The 14,893-nt window shown below is 44.2% G+C and overlaps 1 protein-coding gene across 1 annotated transcript in view; it reads right to left on the bottom strand.

The window, feature by feature from the left end:
* Positions 1 to 14,893, bottom strand: part of col4a4 (collagen, type IV, alpha 4) — a 58,185-nt gene that overhangs the window by 28,057 nt on the left and 15,235 nt on the right. The window contains exon 5 of the mRNA XM_081700347.1: positions 241 to 375. Coding sequence (XP_081556473.1) covers positions 241 to 375 — 135 coding nt within the window. The remainder of the gene's footprint in view (positions 1 to 240; positions 376 to 14,893) is intronic.

Genomic DNA, 14,893 nt, shown 5'->3' with positions numbered 1-14,893 from the left:
TGGCCACATAATTGTCTACATCTGTATGAATGTGTCACCTGAAGCACTGCTCCTGTGTGCATGTGGGTCAGTTCGGGAGCATGATCTGTTCAGGCTAATTTTGGATATAGGCCATGTTTAAAAGATATTGTGACTCAATGACCCAACATCAACAAAAAATTGGATTTTGGCCACTTTTACCTGCATTGCAAATGCGGCCTAAAAACATATGCTTGTGTGTGAATGCATATGGATATTTACACTTTCTCCCATTGGACCAGACACGCCAGGGATTCCTTCATATCCACGATGTCCTTTCTCTCCAGGAAGCCCTGGGATACCAGGAGAACCAGGTGGTCCTTGAAGGCCATCTTTCCCTAAAGCACCGGGTAATCCCTACAAACAGAGGACACATTATCGATCCCTGCAACTAATGACTGATCTGGGCCCAGGAGCAGACGCTGAATGCAGAATGCAGAAGTGGATTCCTGTCAAAGGCCTTCATGGCTGCTGGATGACTTGTGCTTTGAGGTGTACCAGTAGAAATGCTCAACCTTAAAGGCTCAGTTGTTACACAAGGGGACTCCGTGACCAGTTTGAAGGAACTAATAAATATAAGTGGATTCAATGTACAGCAAGCGTGTAATGATCAGGAAGTTAATGAGTTAATAAGTTAGTTAATGAGCGGTTTGACTAAAGTTGACACGTGTTTCTGTGTTTACGTAAATATACTTCAAAAAAACAAGACCTTGGTTATATAACTATCACGGAATGTGCCTCCCCCCACGAGTCACGTGCAGGGGATTCACATGTGTGTTTGTAACCACGCCCTCCACGTTAATGTCGATCTTTGCGAGACCCGCTGTAGCCGGTTTGTGTAATTACCGTTAATGTGTATACGTTCTTCGTTTAATGTTAATTGTATTGTCATGTTCATGGTAGACGTTATATGTGAGTGCCACCTTTGTCGTCTGTGTTTTAGAAACGTCCTACCCGGTTGAGAAAGTCTGTGCGTCCTGCCTAGCTCCCTGTTACAATAACACATTTTCAGTGACAACAAGATCAACTTAAGTGCTGTAAAATTAGGCTACAATTTAAGAAGACAACAGGCTAAAAATAAAATTTGTTATATAGTTAACAAAATACATTCATTAAAAATTTATTTCAATATGTGTAAATATAATTTGCAAAGTCTACACAGTCCAAACATTTGGGCTTTCATGGTGAGGATGAACAGGCATATATGTGAATGTGTAAGTTCTTCTCTGTGGTATATATGATCCTAGAAGCATCGAGAACATTCTTTCCCATTTTTGGAGAGATCAATTTATGGTATATATGGAGGTAATGTGTTCGTATTTAAGTTTCAAGTTTCAAGTTTGGTTTATTTGTCACATACATAGTCATACACAGTATAACTCGCAGTGAAATGGTTGAGAGTGCTCTGTCCAAACTGAGGAAAAAGAAAAACAGGGGTGCATAGAGGAATATATATTCTATATATATACAAAAATATATTAATGTATGTACAATATGTATATTATGTTTATATACACAATGTACAATGTATATATGGATATGTATATATGTATGTACACAATGTACAGAATGTACAGTTCCATCTTGTAATTGACATATTTACAGTTATATGTTACATGGCGGTAACTGAACATATTTACAGTTATGTTACATGGTGGTGGTCCCCACAGTTTATCAGTTTCCCTGATTCAGGGCCCGAATGGCCTGTGGGAAGAAGCTCCTTTTCAGTCTCTCTGTCTTGGTCTTCAGGGAGCGAAAGCGCCTCCCTGACCTCAACAGACAGAAGAGCCTATTGTTGGGATGGGTGGGGACCTTCACAATCCTCCTGGCCTTGGTCTGGCACCGCTTGTAGTAGATGGTCTGCAGGTCAGGAAGTTCTGTATGAGTGATGCGCTCTGCTGAACACACCACCCTCTGGAGTGCTTGTCTGTCCTGCTTGGTGCTGTTCCCAAACCAGACTGTGATGCTCCCCGTGAGGATGCTCGCGATAGTGCAGGCGTAGAAGTTCCGCAGTACCTTGGAGGGCAGTCTGAAGTCTCTTAGGCATCTGAGGTGGTAACAGGGAGTTGGTGTGGCGGGACCAGGACAGGTCCTGCGAGATGTGAACTCCAAGGTACCTGAAACTGTCTACTCTCTCCACCGTGGTTCCATGATCCTCACAGGTTGGTAGTGCCACTCCTGCTTCTGGCTGCAGTCCACAATCAGCGCCTTTGTCTTGCTGACGTTTAGGAGGAGATTAAACACCTGGAAAACTGGTGCCAGGGAAATAATCTCCTCCAGGTAGGCCCTCCAATCGTTGTCCGAGATCAGGCCCATGACGACGGTGTCATCAGCAAACTTGACAATGATGGTGGAGCTGGAAGTGGCTGTGCAGTCGTAGATGTACAGTGAGTAGAGCAGGGGGCTTAGGACACAACCCTGAGGAGCTCCAGTGCTGAGGGTGAGGGTGGATGAGACACAGTTGCCCACCCGTACTGACTGTGGTCTGTCTGTTTTTACACAAGCGAGCTGGTTGTCTTTGAGTTTGTATTCTGTACCAAGCATTTTGCTCAGCATGTGACTGGATATAAAAGCTGTGTGTGGACCGTTGTGTCCTTCCGTTCCTCGTAAGGTGCTATATAAGTGTAATTTCACTCCTTTATTAATGCTATTAAATCAACCCCCAAGTCCTTTAACTTGCAGTCATTGTTCAGTGACCTTCATTTCGGAAAAGGCATCACTCATTTCAATTAGATGTCAGAATTCCTCATCTTTCAGAACTTTTGTTTTGTTTTGTTTTTTCAAATGTTATCTTGCAAAAAAAATAAAAATTCAGTGTTTGCAAATAAATCCCATCTTTTGTGAGCAAGTTTATTTTTATAGCAATACTTTATCGCAGTGTTACGTGAGAGAAGAATTCTGCACAGTCTCTCTCCTCTACTCCCCTCCCCTCCTGTCACCTCTCCTCCCCTCCCGTCACCTCTCCTCTCCTCCCCTCCCCTCCTGTCACCTCTCCTCCCCTCCCCTCCTGTCACCTCTCCTCCTCTCCTGTTACCTCTCCTCTCCTCCCCTCCTGTCAGCTCTCCTCTCCTCCCGTCACCTCTCCTCCCCTCCCCTCCCCTCCACTCCCCTCCTGTTACCTCTCCTCTCCTCCCCTCCTGTCACCTCTCCTCTCCTCCCATCACCTCTCCTCCCCTCCCCTCCCGTCACCTCTCCTCTCCTCCTCTCCTGTTACCTCTCCTCTCCTCCCCTCCTGTCAGCTCTCCTCTCCTCCCGTCACCTCCCCTCCCCTCCCCTCCTGTTACCTCTCCTCCCCTCCTGTCACCTCTCCTCTCCTCCCGTCACCTCTCCTCCCCTCCCGTTACCTCTCCTCCCCTCCCCTCCTGTTACCTCTCCCCTCCTCCCCTCCTTTCACCTCTCCTCTCCTCCCGTCACCTCCCCTCCCCTCCTGTTACCTCTCCTCTCCTCCCCTCCTGTCACCTCTCCTCTCCTCCTGTCACCTCTCCTCCCCTCTCCTCCTGTTACCTCTCCTCTCCTCCCCTCTTGTCACCTCTCCTCCCCTCCCCTCCTGTTACCTCTCCTATTCTCCCCTCCCCTCCCATCACCTCTCCTCCCCTCCCCTCCTGTCACCTCTCCTTTCCTCTCCTCTCCTCTCCTCCCCACCCATCCTGTCCAAAGTCTGTGCATGCAGCTTTCAGTAAGATCCAGTAGTTATCTGGCAAAGATTCATAGTTATGTCTGTTGGTGGAAAGGAATGACCCCATTTAATTTCTTATGTTAAATATAAACTAGTCGATGCTGCAAGTCGCAATCAAATATTTAGCAGTTTCAAAGATTAAATGTTCAAGTATTCAATTAAAAAACAGATAATACTTAAATTCTCTAGTCTTCCTTAGGGAAAATGAGCAAGAGAAAGTATGTGTGCATGTATTACTACCTGATCTACTTGAGAATGTTGGCCATGGTCATAGAACATGAGAAATTCTGTGAATGAATAAACTGAATATTTTCCTAAGCTGAAAAAAGGGCACACAAACATGTACAGATATGTACATGAATCAACATATGGAAACATGAGTGTGCATGTAGGTATGCATGCACACTATACACACAAGTATGCACACAGAACCAGACACAACCCCATGCTCACTCATATAAATGCATGCACACTTTTCAAATGTTTTTGCACACACCTTCATTCTTACACACACTGGGATCTACATACGCACCCCTAAAAGGGGGGTTAGATTGTTCGGACATTAATAGTAGGTTTTTCCCACAAGAATTACCTCTCTTGCACCTCCCACTCTGTCTGTCTGTCTGTCTGTCTGTCTGTCTGTCTGTCTGTCTGTCTGTCTGTCTGTCTGTCTATCTATCTATCTATCTATCTATCTATCTATCTATCTATCTCAATTTCTTGTCCACCACCATGCCCTGGAATGCTGCATTTTTATATGGCAACATAAGGGAAGTGTCAAAGGATACAACCCAACCATTGCATGGCTAGGACTACATTTCATATCTACAAGATCTGTCTCACTGGGGTTTACCTTCAGGTCATGGGCAGCCATCTGTGATAAGATGCCAGGTAGGCATTCCAAAATACAAATCAAGATGTTGGCATTTGAGGAAGGGGAAAAAAGATGAGTGTCGTCAGTGCAGCAGTGGTAGAAGTCACATAAGGATATCACCTCTCCTGGAGGATGGATAAAGAGAGAAAAGGTTCCAAGCACTGAGCCTTGTGGGATGCCTGTAGAGAGCCTGCATGGAGCAGACGTAGCTGTAAGATAACATGAAGGCCACTCCAGGAAAGGTACCACCCACTGCCATACCAAATTTGCTTTCACACTAAACTCAGAAAAATGGGCACAGAGCGCATTATTTTCAATGGAATATGCAGCAACTTTGCGATTTTCCACTGCACTGAGTCCGTGGCATAAACGCAGGGTCAGGTAAAGTTCAAAGTTTCAACTTTTGCATGCTGTATTGAAGAAAAAATATCACCATGGCCAATAGAGGAGCATTGGCGGTTTGGCAGATCCCACCGACATGGAAGAAAGCCTGGAAATAGCTGTGGGCTCAAGTTAATTTTTGAGACTTTTGGTCATTAACATTTAAACTAGTCTAGAAGAAGTGGCCTCAGAAGCTATCAAACAAATCTAATTTCAGATAAGGGCTTTTTTGTTGTGGAGACAAATACATTCTAAAAGATTCTCCACTAGCATAAAACTAAACTCTTAAAGTATGCCTGGGTCAATAGATTATGCCATCGTCAATCGTCAATGGCTGACAGACACCACGACGCCGGCTCAACTCTCAGGCCAGCTCCCCCAACTACTCCCCTGTCCACACTGACAGTAGGGCAGTGTCTCTGATATAATGTGGAAAAATGCTTTAGTTTATTTTATTTTGTAGAATGTATATTTCTGGTACTGAAATCAAATCATGGAAGTAGAGAAAAACACATGCGCATACACTTGGATAAGTATTCAAGTGATAGGTTTTTACTTTGATAAGTAAAAAACGTGCTTTAGGGACTGCTTTAGTTTAAATCAAGTAAACATCGATTTAAGGGCATTAGATAAAAAAATTAATTACAAATTAAATCAAATGACATACCAGGTAATTTGGAAATTTCTTTTCACGGTCTCTATTACGCTCCCCCATTATCATGTTTCGTGTGTGTGTGTGCGCGCGTGTGTGTGTGTGTGTGTATAAATGTCCCATCGTCTCACTCTGTGATTGTGCATTGTTGTGAGTTCGTTGTTCGAGATCCTGCTGCTGTCATTTGTGACCCTTTGTTCGCTGCGATTATTCGCACTCGCCACTCTTACTTGTTGATACTTCTTGTATTTTTACTTTAGTTTTTAATAAACCTCTTTTTGTTTATCACATTGACTCGTGCTTGCGTCCTGCCTCACCCTCGTCACAGTCTCAGTTAATCGTAATTATGATATTAATATAATTAAGAGAACAGTCATTGATAAAGTGTAAAAAAAAGTATATAACAATTTATATAGTATGCCACTGTCTATTGCCATGTGTCCCTGTAGACATCACATGCCATTTAGGTTTACCTCGGCCAACACTACCTTTAGGTTTGCTCAGAGTTCTGTTACTCCTCATGCCTCTCCCTCATGCCTCACGCCCCTCCATACAATCATGCCATACAAAGCTCTGCACAGTTTTATGATCGACAGCGAGCGGTGTGAAATGCGACTTGTGCCGACATGCACTGCAAGCGCAGCACCTGCTACTTTTAGTCTGACAGCATCTTAAGTCAATGATGTCAGCAATAGTGAAGATGGATAGTAGAATACGGTGGCTGACTGTGTTTAACACAGCAGAAAAGTCTAAGAGGAGCACATCATATGACAGTTTGGATCAACCGGAAGATGTCCAGCAACTGCATAGACGACAGTTTCTGTGGAATTTGCTGATATGAAGCCAGACTGCTTGGGATTGTCTGGAGAGACAACTGAAAATTCCTTTCAGAGTGTTAGAGAACAAAGAAAGAAGAGATCAGTCAGTACCTACTGACCTTGGCCTTTGTACAACCACTTCAGTGTTTTTTCCAGAATGTGTGGCATTCTTTAAGGCAACTGGTAAGTGACCCAGTATTATACAGCTATTTTACATAATGAAGCAAAGAAGGTCTTGGGAGATAGTCTGGATGCTTGCAGAATACTGGGGAGTAGGAGACAGAAGGTGCGGTTACTAGGCAGAAGTAGCAGTGGCAGAACCTCAGACATCCTACAAGTCATGTAGTGGCCTACAGGAAGCTTGGCAGAGTTATGGTATTTGGGAAAAGGTCAAGAGAGGAAATTGTCGGTAGCTGTTTACAGTGCTATAGAAGAAACTGGCTCAGGGGAGGGTTGATAGGGTTGGAGGGTTGGAGCCTGGAATGAAGGAACAATGTAGTGGATGGAGCGTAAGTTGGGTGTGATGATCTTAACAGTGTAGAGAGGTCAAGTTGCTAAGGTAGTCCTGCTGAAGATCAGGGCCAGCAGGTTTCCTGCTTTGTGTGTAGAAGGAGAGCGGTTGAAGCTTCGGACAAAAGTTGACAACTCTGGGATGAGGCATGAGAATTCTGCTAACTCTGAGAACTGCTAACTATGAAGGGAGAATAAGTCTCCCAGGAGAGTGATAGAGGTCCTGTTTGTTGGGCAAAACCTCAGAAGGATGTCCAGTTTTTCTATGAGGTGTCCTTAAGGACCAAGCGGACAATAATTTGAAGTTTAGCTTGGAAACATACAGTAACAGCATGAAATTCAAATGAGGAAATATTAAAATGAGAAAGCAAATGGTGTGAAGTGCCACGTTTGGTACAGAAGCAGACTCGTGTGTCTCCCCTGCTGTTCTGCCATTGAGCGTGAGAGACAGTATAGGCAGCAAGTGAGCAGCAGGTGTCTATAACGGGTGAAAACAGACATTAGTAGTCTCAAAACTAAACAGAACCTCACAGCATGCAACTTTAAAACACCCTTATTTTCTAGGGGAGGATATAACTCTCTAGATTCATTTTTTTGTGAATTATCTTATTTATTATTTTAAATAGTATTAATAGTATGAACTGATTGTAAACTGGGCTGCCCAAGGAGGATGGGTTCCCTCTTGAGTCTTGGTCCCAAAGTTTAGTTCTTAATCCACTCAGGGAGTGTTCCCCTGCCACTGTTGCCTCTGGCTTGCTCATTAGGGATCTGGACCCAAACATTTTTAACGTTGCGTTGAGACGGCATGTGCTATAAAAACGCACTATATAAATAACCGACTTTGAGTTCGACTTTGCCATTGCTAGTCTAAAACACTTGTTCCAGTTTTTGCTAGAATAAAACTTTTACTTTATACCTTATTTTCTAAGTCATATTTTTGGTCACACACCACTTATACCTCTAACCCCAACCCTAACTCTAACACATCTTGTAACACAGTACCTGTTGCACCTGGCACGCGAGTCACGTGGTTTGGCCCGCCGCGTGCAGTCGGAGGATCCTGTTTCATAGCCACACCTGCACACACCTGTATTGTGTTAGTATATTGTGTATTTAACCTCTTGTCACTGTGTGCAGTATTGCCGGTTATTGTTGACGTAGCATGTTAATGTAGATGTATTCTTGTTTATCATGTCTGTTTAACGTTAACCTTTTCAAGTTCCTTGTTTGTAATACGTGTGAGTGCCGTTGTGTTTGTATGTTAATAAATGTTTGTCCACCTCACTGGAGCCTGTGTGTCCTGCCCCTCGCCCTTCGGTCCTCGGGCCACACGCATTATGGCGCCTTGTATCAGGTCTTTATGTTATGAATTATACAAGTTCTTTATACAGCAGTGATTTCTAACTGCATTCAGCGTGATTTTGAATCTGTGAGTGTATTGAGATTGAGATTGAGCAGTCCTCTGGACTGAATGTCTAATCCTGACGTTAATCTAGACCTTAAGGGATGTACACTTTGAGAACATCCGGAGAGACTGTTTGGGATGCAGGCTTCAGCAGACTTGTGGAATTACCCAAACACAGACATGACAACACAAATACAACAAATGATTTTGGTGACTGATTTTTCTTTAAATTTAATGTTGCCTTAGCGACAAATGGGATGATAGGTGTGTTTGACTGCAACTTAAATTTTAACCTCCGACCTTCAATACCAGTAGGTCCACTGACTAAACAAGTGCAACTTACTTTGTAACCTGTATTAAGATATCAATCTTGGCAAGCAAGCGCTTGAAGGACTCGATCAGTACTAAATAACACCCTCTGGACCTTTGCATGCCAGCAGAGGTTAATACATTCACAATCATGCAATCAACATTATCACAAGCAACAGTTAGAGTTGTGTACATCTTGCTTCTGGTATCGTATTCTGTCATCAGCGTTTACCATGGAATCTGAAACCCTCTGCCACGTTATGCAGGACAGCAGCTGTGTGGTTCTCACAGATTCGACACGATGAATGATCAGTAAACATCACAGAACGGAAGTCCAAATTCCTCGAGTGTAGTCCTAGGTCCGCGGACGTGAGGTTTTGACAAGCGTGTTTGTGAGTAGGTCTTGTGCTGTTAAATGAAGCATGCCCTCAGTGACTGTGGCACAAGAACACCTGTGTGTGTGAAGAGTGATTACAGTCTTTCAGAACAAGCACTGCACTGCGATGATCACTGAAGACCCACTAAATCACACCAACACACTCTTTCCTTTTCTCTCTCTCACACAAGCTGCGTCAAGACAGGGATAAGCACAGCAAAATATAGCTGAGCAAATTCAGCACAAAGACACACACGCACACACACACTTAAATGCAGACCAATATCAAAATCCCTTTAAAGGATCTGCGGATCACAATTCATATAACACTGTAATAGTATAACTGGAAATGTTAGTGTAAGAATGTTAGCCTAATTACATGAGAGCTGTGGATCTGTGGGGCTGTGGATCTTATGCTTATTAAAATGACATGAATTCGGAGTAGTGCTAAAAAAGATGTTTGAACATATGTAAGGGTTCTATGCAAAGAACATATGTTCTTTGTTAGAACATATGTAAGGGTTCTTTGTTAGAACATATGTTCTTTGTTAGAACATATATAAGGGTTCTTTGTTAGAACATATGTTCTTTGTTAGAACATATGTAAGGGTTCTTTGTTATAACATATGTTCTTTGTAAAGAACATATGTAAGGGTTCTTTGTAAAGAACATATGTAAGGGTGCTTTGTAAAGAACATATGTAAGGGTGCTTTGTAAAGAACATATGTAAGGGTTCTTTGTTAGAACATATGTAAGGGTTTTTTGTAAAGAACATATGTAAGGGTTCTTTGTTAGAACATATGTAAGGGTTCTTTGTAAAGAACATATGTAAGGGTTCTTTGTTAGAACATATGTAAGGGTTCTGTTAGAACATATGTAAGGGTTCTTTGTTAGAACATATGTAAGGGTTCTTTGTTAGAACATATGTAAGGGTTCTTTGTTAGAACATATGTAAGGGTTCTGTTAGAACATATGTAAGGGTTCTTTGTTAGAACATATGTAAGGGTCACCACTGCAGGTTCATGCACAGGATGGAGGTCTCGTGGGCAAGGGAAGCTTCACTCATGTCCACACCCTGCATCCGGTTACAGGCTCAGCCACACCGAGCACATTTCCTTTTATTTGTTCCCTGCTCCTTCCCAGCCCATCCAGCTAGGGCTCTCCTGGTTACCCAAACATGACTCACACGTTTCGCGGCCATGTAACCAAATCACGCGGTGGTCACGCGCCTGTCGACAGCACAGGCTCCAGAAGAAGATTGCACCCCTCCTGTCCACCTCTGTGGAGAGCCCAGAGGAGCACAACACCAACCAACACCAACCTATCAGGACCTAGTAGAGGTCTTTATCCCCTCCATCTCTCTCCCCGTCGTGCCTATCACTGCACCATTAACTTAAAGGAGAGGGCTGTACGCCCTAAATACAGGGTCTACCCGCTCTCCCAGGAGGTGGAGCAGGTAATGGAGCATTGCGTCCAGGCTTTAGCACAGGGCTACATCTGCCCCTCCACTTCGTCGGCCTAAGTCAGCTTCTTCTTTGTAAAAAGAAGGATCGTGGCCTGAGGCCATGCCTAGATTACTGGGGATTAAATGCATGGTTAATTAGGGTCCCCTACCCACTACAACTGGCCTCTGCTGCTCTGAAGCAGCTGAGGGGGAAACTGTATTTCAGTAAGCTTGACTGTGCAGTGCCTATAATGTGATAATGATTAAGGAAGGCAATGAGTGGAAAGCAGCCTTTAGCATTAGGTAAAGACATTGTGACTACCTGCTTTTGCCGTATGGCCAAGCCACTGTACAATCTTCCCAGCATTCATTAATAACCTTCTGCAGAGGTTTTTGTGTAGATCTGCTGTCGCCTACATCGATGACATTTTGATCTATTTACCCTCCTATGACCCACATGTGCATGACTTCTGGCAGGTACTCAGCACTCTCCTGAACAATAATCTATACTGCAAGCTGGAGAAGTGCGAGTTTCACCTCTGTGAGGTGAACTTCCTGGGTTACATTACCAGGGAGGCCTGCACAGCTTGGTAAGTGGTTCATCTGGTCATTTAGCACCCTGACAGACCATCTCCATGGAGAGGCAATCTGCTTAAAGTGGACCCCGGGCAGCAACTGAGGGTTTAGCTACCCTGGAGAAGGCCTTCGCTAAGCCACTTCTGTAACAGCCTATCTGTCCCAGCAGACAAGGGAAGAGTCCAAACTCAAGCCAGTGGCCTTCTTCTCCCAGAAGCCGACCCCCACACTGTGAAATTACAGGGTTGCCAACCGGGAATTGCTGGCAATGAAGCCGGCCTTTGAGGACGGGAGGCACTGGCTTGCATGATTGTGGCACACCGTAATGGCCTATAAAATCCTGGAGTACCTCCAAACCACAGAGAGGCCTGTGATGCACAAGGACATAGTTAAACATGTGTTGTCATGTAGGCACACTACGTGCCGATAAGATGTTCCCTCTCCCTACACCATATCATTCCTGATCTCACATGACTGTTGATTTTATCACAGACCTCCTGGCCTCTGAGGGAAAACTGGTCATCCTCGTGGTCATCATTTGGGGGGGGGGGGGGTGTTCAGTTCCCCTCCTTGGTATGGCAGGGATTCCTCGCTGTAATGGTGAGCCTCACCGTAGGCTACCACCCACAGGGTAAAGGGCATGTGGAGGGACTAAACCAGGAACCATGGAAATTCCTGTTCCTGTTCCTGTCAGAAGCACTTATTGACCTGGTGCTGCTATCTTCCCTGCTACTCCACCCAAAACTCACTCCCAGGAAGTTTGTCCTGGTGTTCCCGCCTCCGCTGTACCCGTGGAACCCTCCGACCTTTGACCAGCCCGCTGTCAGGTATGAGAAGCTGGCACCCAAGTATGCAGGTATGTACACCATCCTCCACTGAATGTGTGGATGGGTGAGTGGGGGGGGTGTTGTACTGTCACGGTGTGCCAGGCACTACACATGAGGGCCATGCTCACTATCACACACACACACACACACACACACTGCACCTGCCCTGCTCCCAATCACCTGATTGTTGACAGCTTATACCTGTGCCTCATTTGTCAACTTTGTTTTCTATTTAATGCCCTCAGAAGCACTGTGGCTGCAAACCACTCCTCAATCCTGGGTGCAAAGCACATCGCGAGTGAAACTGCTGCGTTGCGTGGCTCTGTCATTTTTCTTTTCCTGTTTTATTCTGCTCGCCGCAGTGCATCCTTGGTTAGTTTGTGTCCCAATGGAGAATACACTGCATTCCCATCTCACTCCCTCTCTGCCCTCATCAAAGTAAGGGATGTGATCCACAAGGTATTTTCATCTGGGAGTTGCATTCAAAATAGTCACGCATGCCACTGGCTAATTAGGTCAGCGCAGACTGACACTGATGTTCTAGTTATAGCAGGTCTGGTAAGGGGATAATGCATAAACAGTAGACTACCACCTATTATAATCCAGATCACACTACTTATTGGTATTGTTATAGTTCTGAAGGTTCTTTTCTCACCACAATCTGAAAATACTACCATGGTTTAAGGCTAAAGTCTAACACTACAATAAAAACGTGTGTTACTATTTGAATATTATTTCAGTTCGGAGGCAAATTTCCTCAGTCCAATTTTATTTTTATATCAGTTTTATTTCCAAAATGTCTTCTTTCATAGCTTTAGTTTATGATAATAGCCTTTAAAAAATCATGAATAAAGCTTTACTTCTGTAGAATCCCATTCAGATCTTCATTAGCCACTGATGGAGTCCACCCCCTGCCTTCAATCCATGTGCCCCATGTTTTTCCAAAGCCCCTCCCTTAACCTATGCTGTTATGTGCTGTTTGTGCATGCACAACATGATTGACAGGCAGGGAGGACCACCTCCTTGTAGAGACGTTTCTTGATTTGCAAATTCAACTGGACCATGTAGAAATGACAGTGATAATGACAGCTGAGAACAATTAAAAATGTTTTTTTTTTCCTTTAGGGTTTTGAGAGGTATCAGGGTGTAATTACAAATTTGCCAAAGAGTTATTTAAAAACAAACAAGGATAAAACCCTGCCCTCAGCTTTTCCATGTCCTTCATGAAGATCAATGCACTCACATTGAGTACACCACTACTGAAAGCTGCTCCTACTCTTGCACGCACATTTTTCAGCCGAGTGCTTTTGGAATCTTTTTTGAAGCACACATCATGCTCCCTGTGTGCACGTGGGCATTGTACTTGCTCTGTTTAAATGACGTGGACTCATCCTCCCACTAAACAGGAGACAGCAGTGAGATCATCCCTTGAAGAATGTCTCAGAAAACAAAAGCAAGGAGCCAGGCTGTGGGAGCAAAGCTTTCTGACAGCGGACTCGGACTGCTGACCGAGTCATGTTCATCTGTCCCACTGATAAGGCATGTAGCTTTCTCTATTCTATATAAAACTGTATGAGGCACAAGATTATCACCATCATTCACCACTCATAGTCACTAAGGACTGCTCATGCTTTGTCATTTATGTCGTTCACACACATTGCATGGGCGAGACCCACAGCTCTCTTTGGTGAACGTGATTGGCCCTGCACAGTTAAATAAGATGTGCAGAGGCCGGGTCAGAACTGGTGTGTATGTTCTCTTTGCTTTTGTGAGGTGGACAGTCGACCCTGTGATGCTGTTGGTTCACTAATGTTCTTTTTTCATGTCTGGGCTAGATCTGGTATATCATGAATCTCGTAGTTTCGTATTTGTGTGTCTGTGTGTGTGTGCTTGAGAGAGAGAGTTTCTTTAAGCTCCTGTGTTCTCTCTCTTAACTGTATCCTGCACTATAATTGGAATACAGGTCTTTAACAAGACCATCGTAAATATGTCACTCCCACCATAAAGGATATCATTTAAACTAAAAAACGCACACGCACGCACACACGCACGCACACACGCACGCACACACAAACAGACCAAGCACACACACGCACACACACACACAGACCAAACACACATTCTCACACAAACAGACCAAACACACACACACACCCACCCACCAAACACACACACACACACCCACCCACCAAACACACACACATGCACCTGCACACACACACACACACACAAACACACCAAACACAAACACACACACACCAAATACACACCCACCCACCAAACATACACACACGCACCTGCGCACACACACACACACACACACACACACACACACACACACACACACACACGGCAACATTCCTTTCTTGCTCACAAATATGCTAAAGAAACCAGCAGAACCCTCATTATTAAACTTAATCCTTTCACCCTTATCTGAATTTCTGTTCAGGAGCTGCAGGCAGTAGCAGTGTGCACGTGCTTGAGATGACTGGGGGAATGCTAATGGGCTTTGCGGAGGCTTGGCGCACACCTGGAGCGACAAGCAGGTAGGTGGGTCAGTGTGCCAGACTATGGCATACAGCGAGCAAGACTGTGTGTGTAAGGGACTGATTGTATATGCATATACATTTGTGTGTGTTGTTATGTGAACATGTATTAATGTGCGCATATATGAGAATGGGTTTTGTGTACATATTATGCGTGTACACTTGCCTGTGTGCTGTGTTTCAATAAAACAGAGTAAGGCTTATTTAAAAAATTAGGACAATGTTTGGACAAATCAGTCACCAAACCACCAGGTCAAATATACATAATTAATGCAGCAAAAGGAGAATTCATACAAATACTGAATTCATACAAAGCTGTTACACCAGTAAACACAGATACCAGTAGTGAGGAGTAGTGAGGAGTAGTGAGGAGTAGGGAGGCCCTGGTGTGGCTAGAGAGAGGGATTTTTTGCCAAGACTCCATGCGAGATATGCTTCCTCTAAAACAGCATAATGTTCATATTGACTCTTATCTGGAGAG

This window comes from Electrophorus electricus, chromosome 17 (genome assembly GCF_041902795.1).
Source record: "Electrophorus electricus isolate QZ-2024a chromosome 17, ASM4190279v1, whole genome shotgun sequence".
NCBI classification, from domain to species: Eukaryota; Metazoa; Chordata; class Actinopteri; order Gymnotiformes; family Gymnotidae; genus Electrophorus; species Electrophorus electricus.
This window is presented reverse-complemented; position numbering and strand designations above follow the sequence as displayed.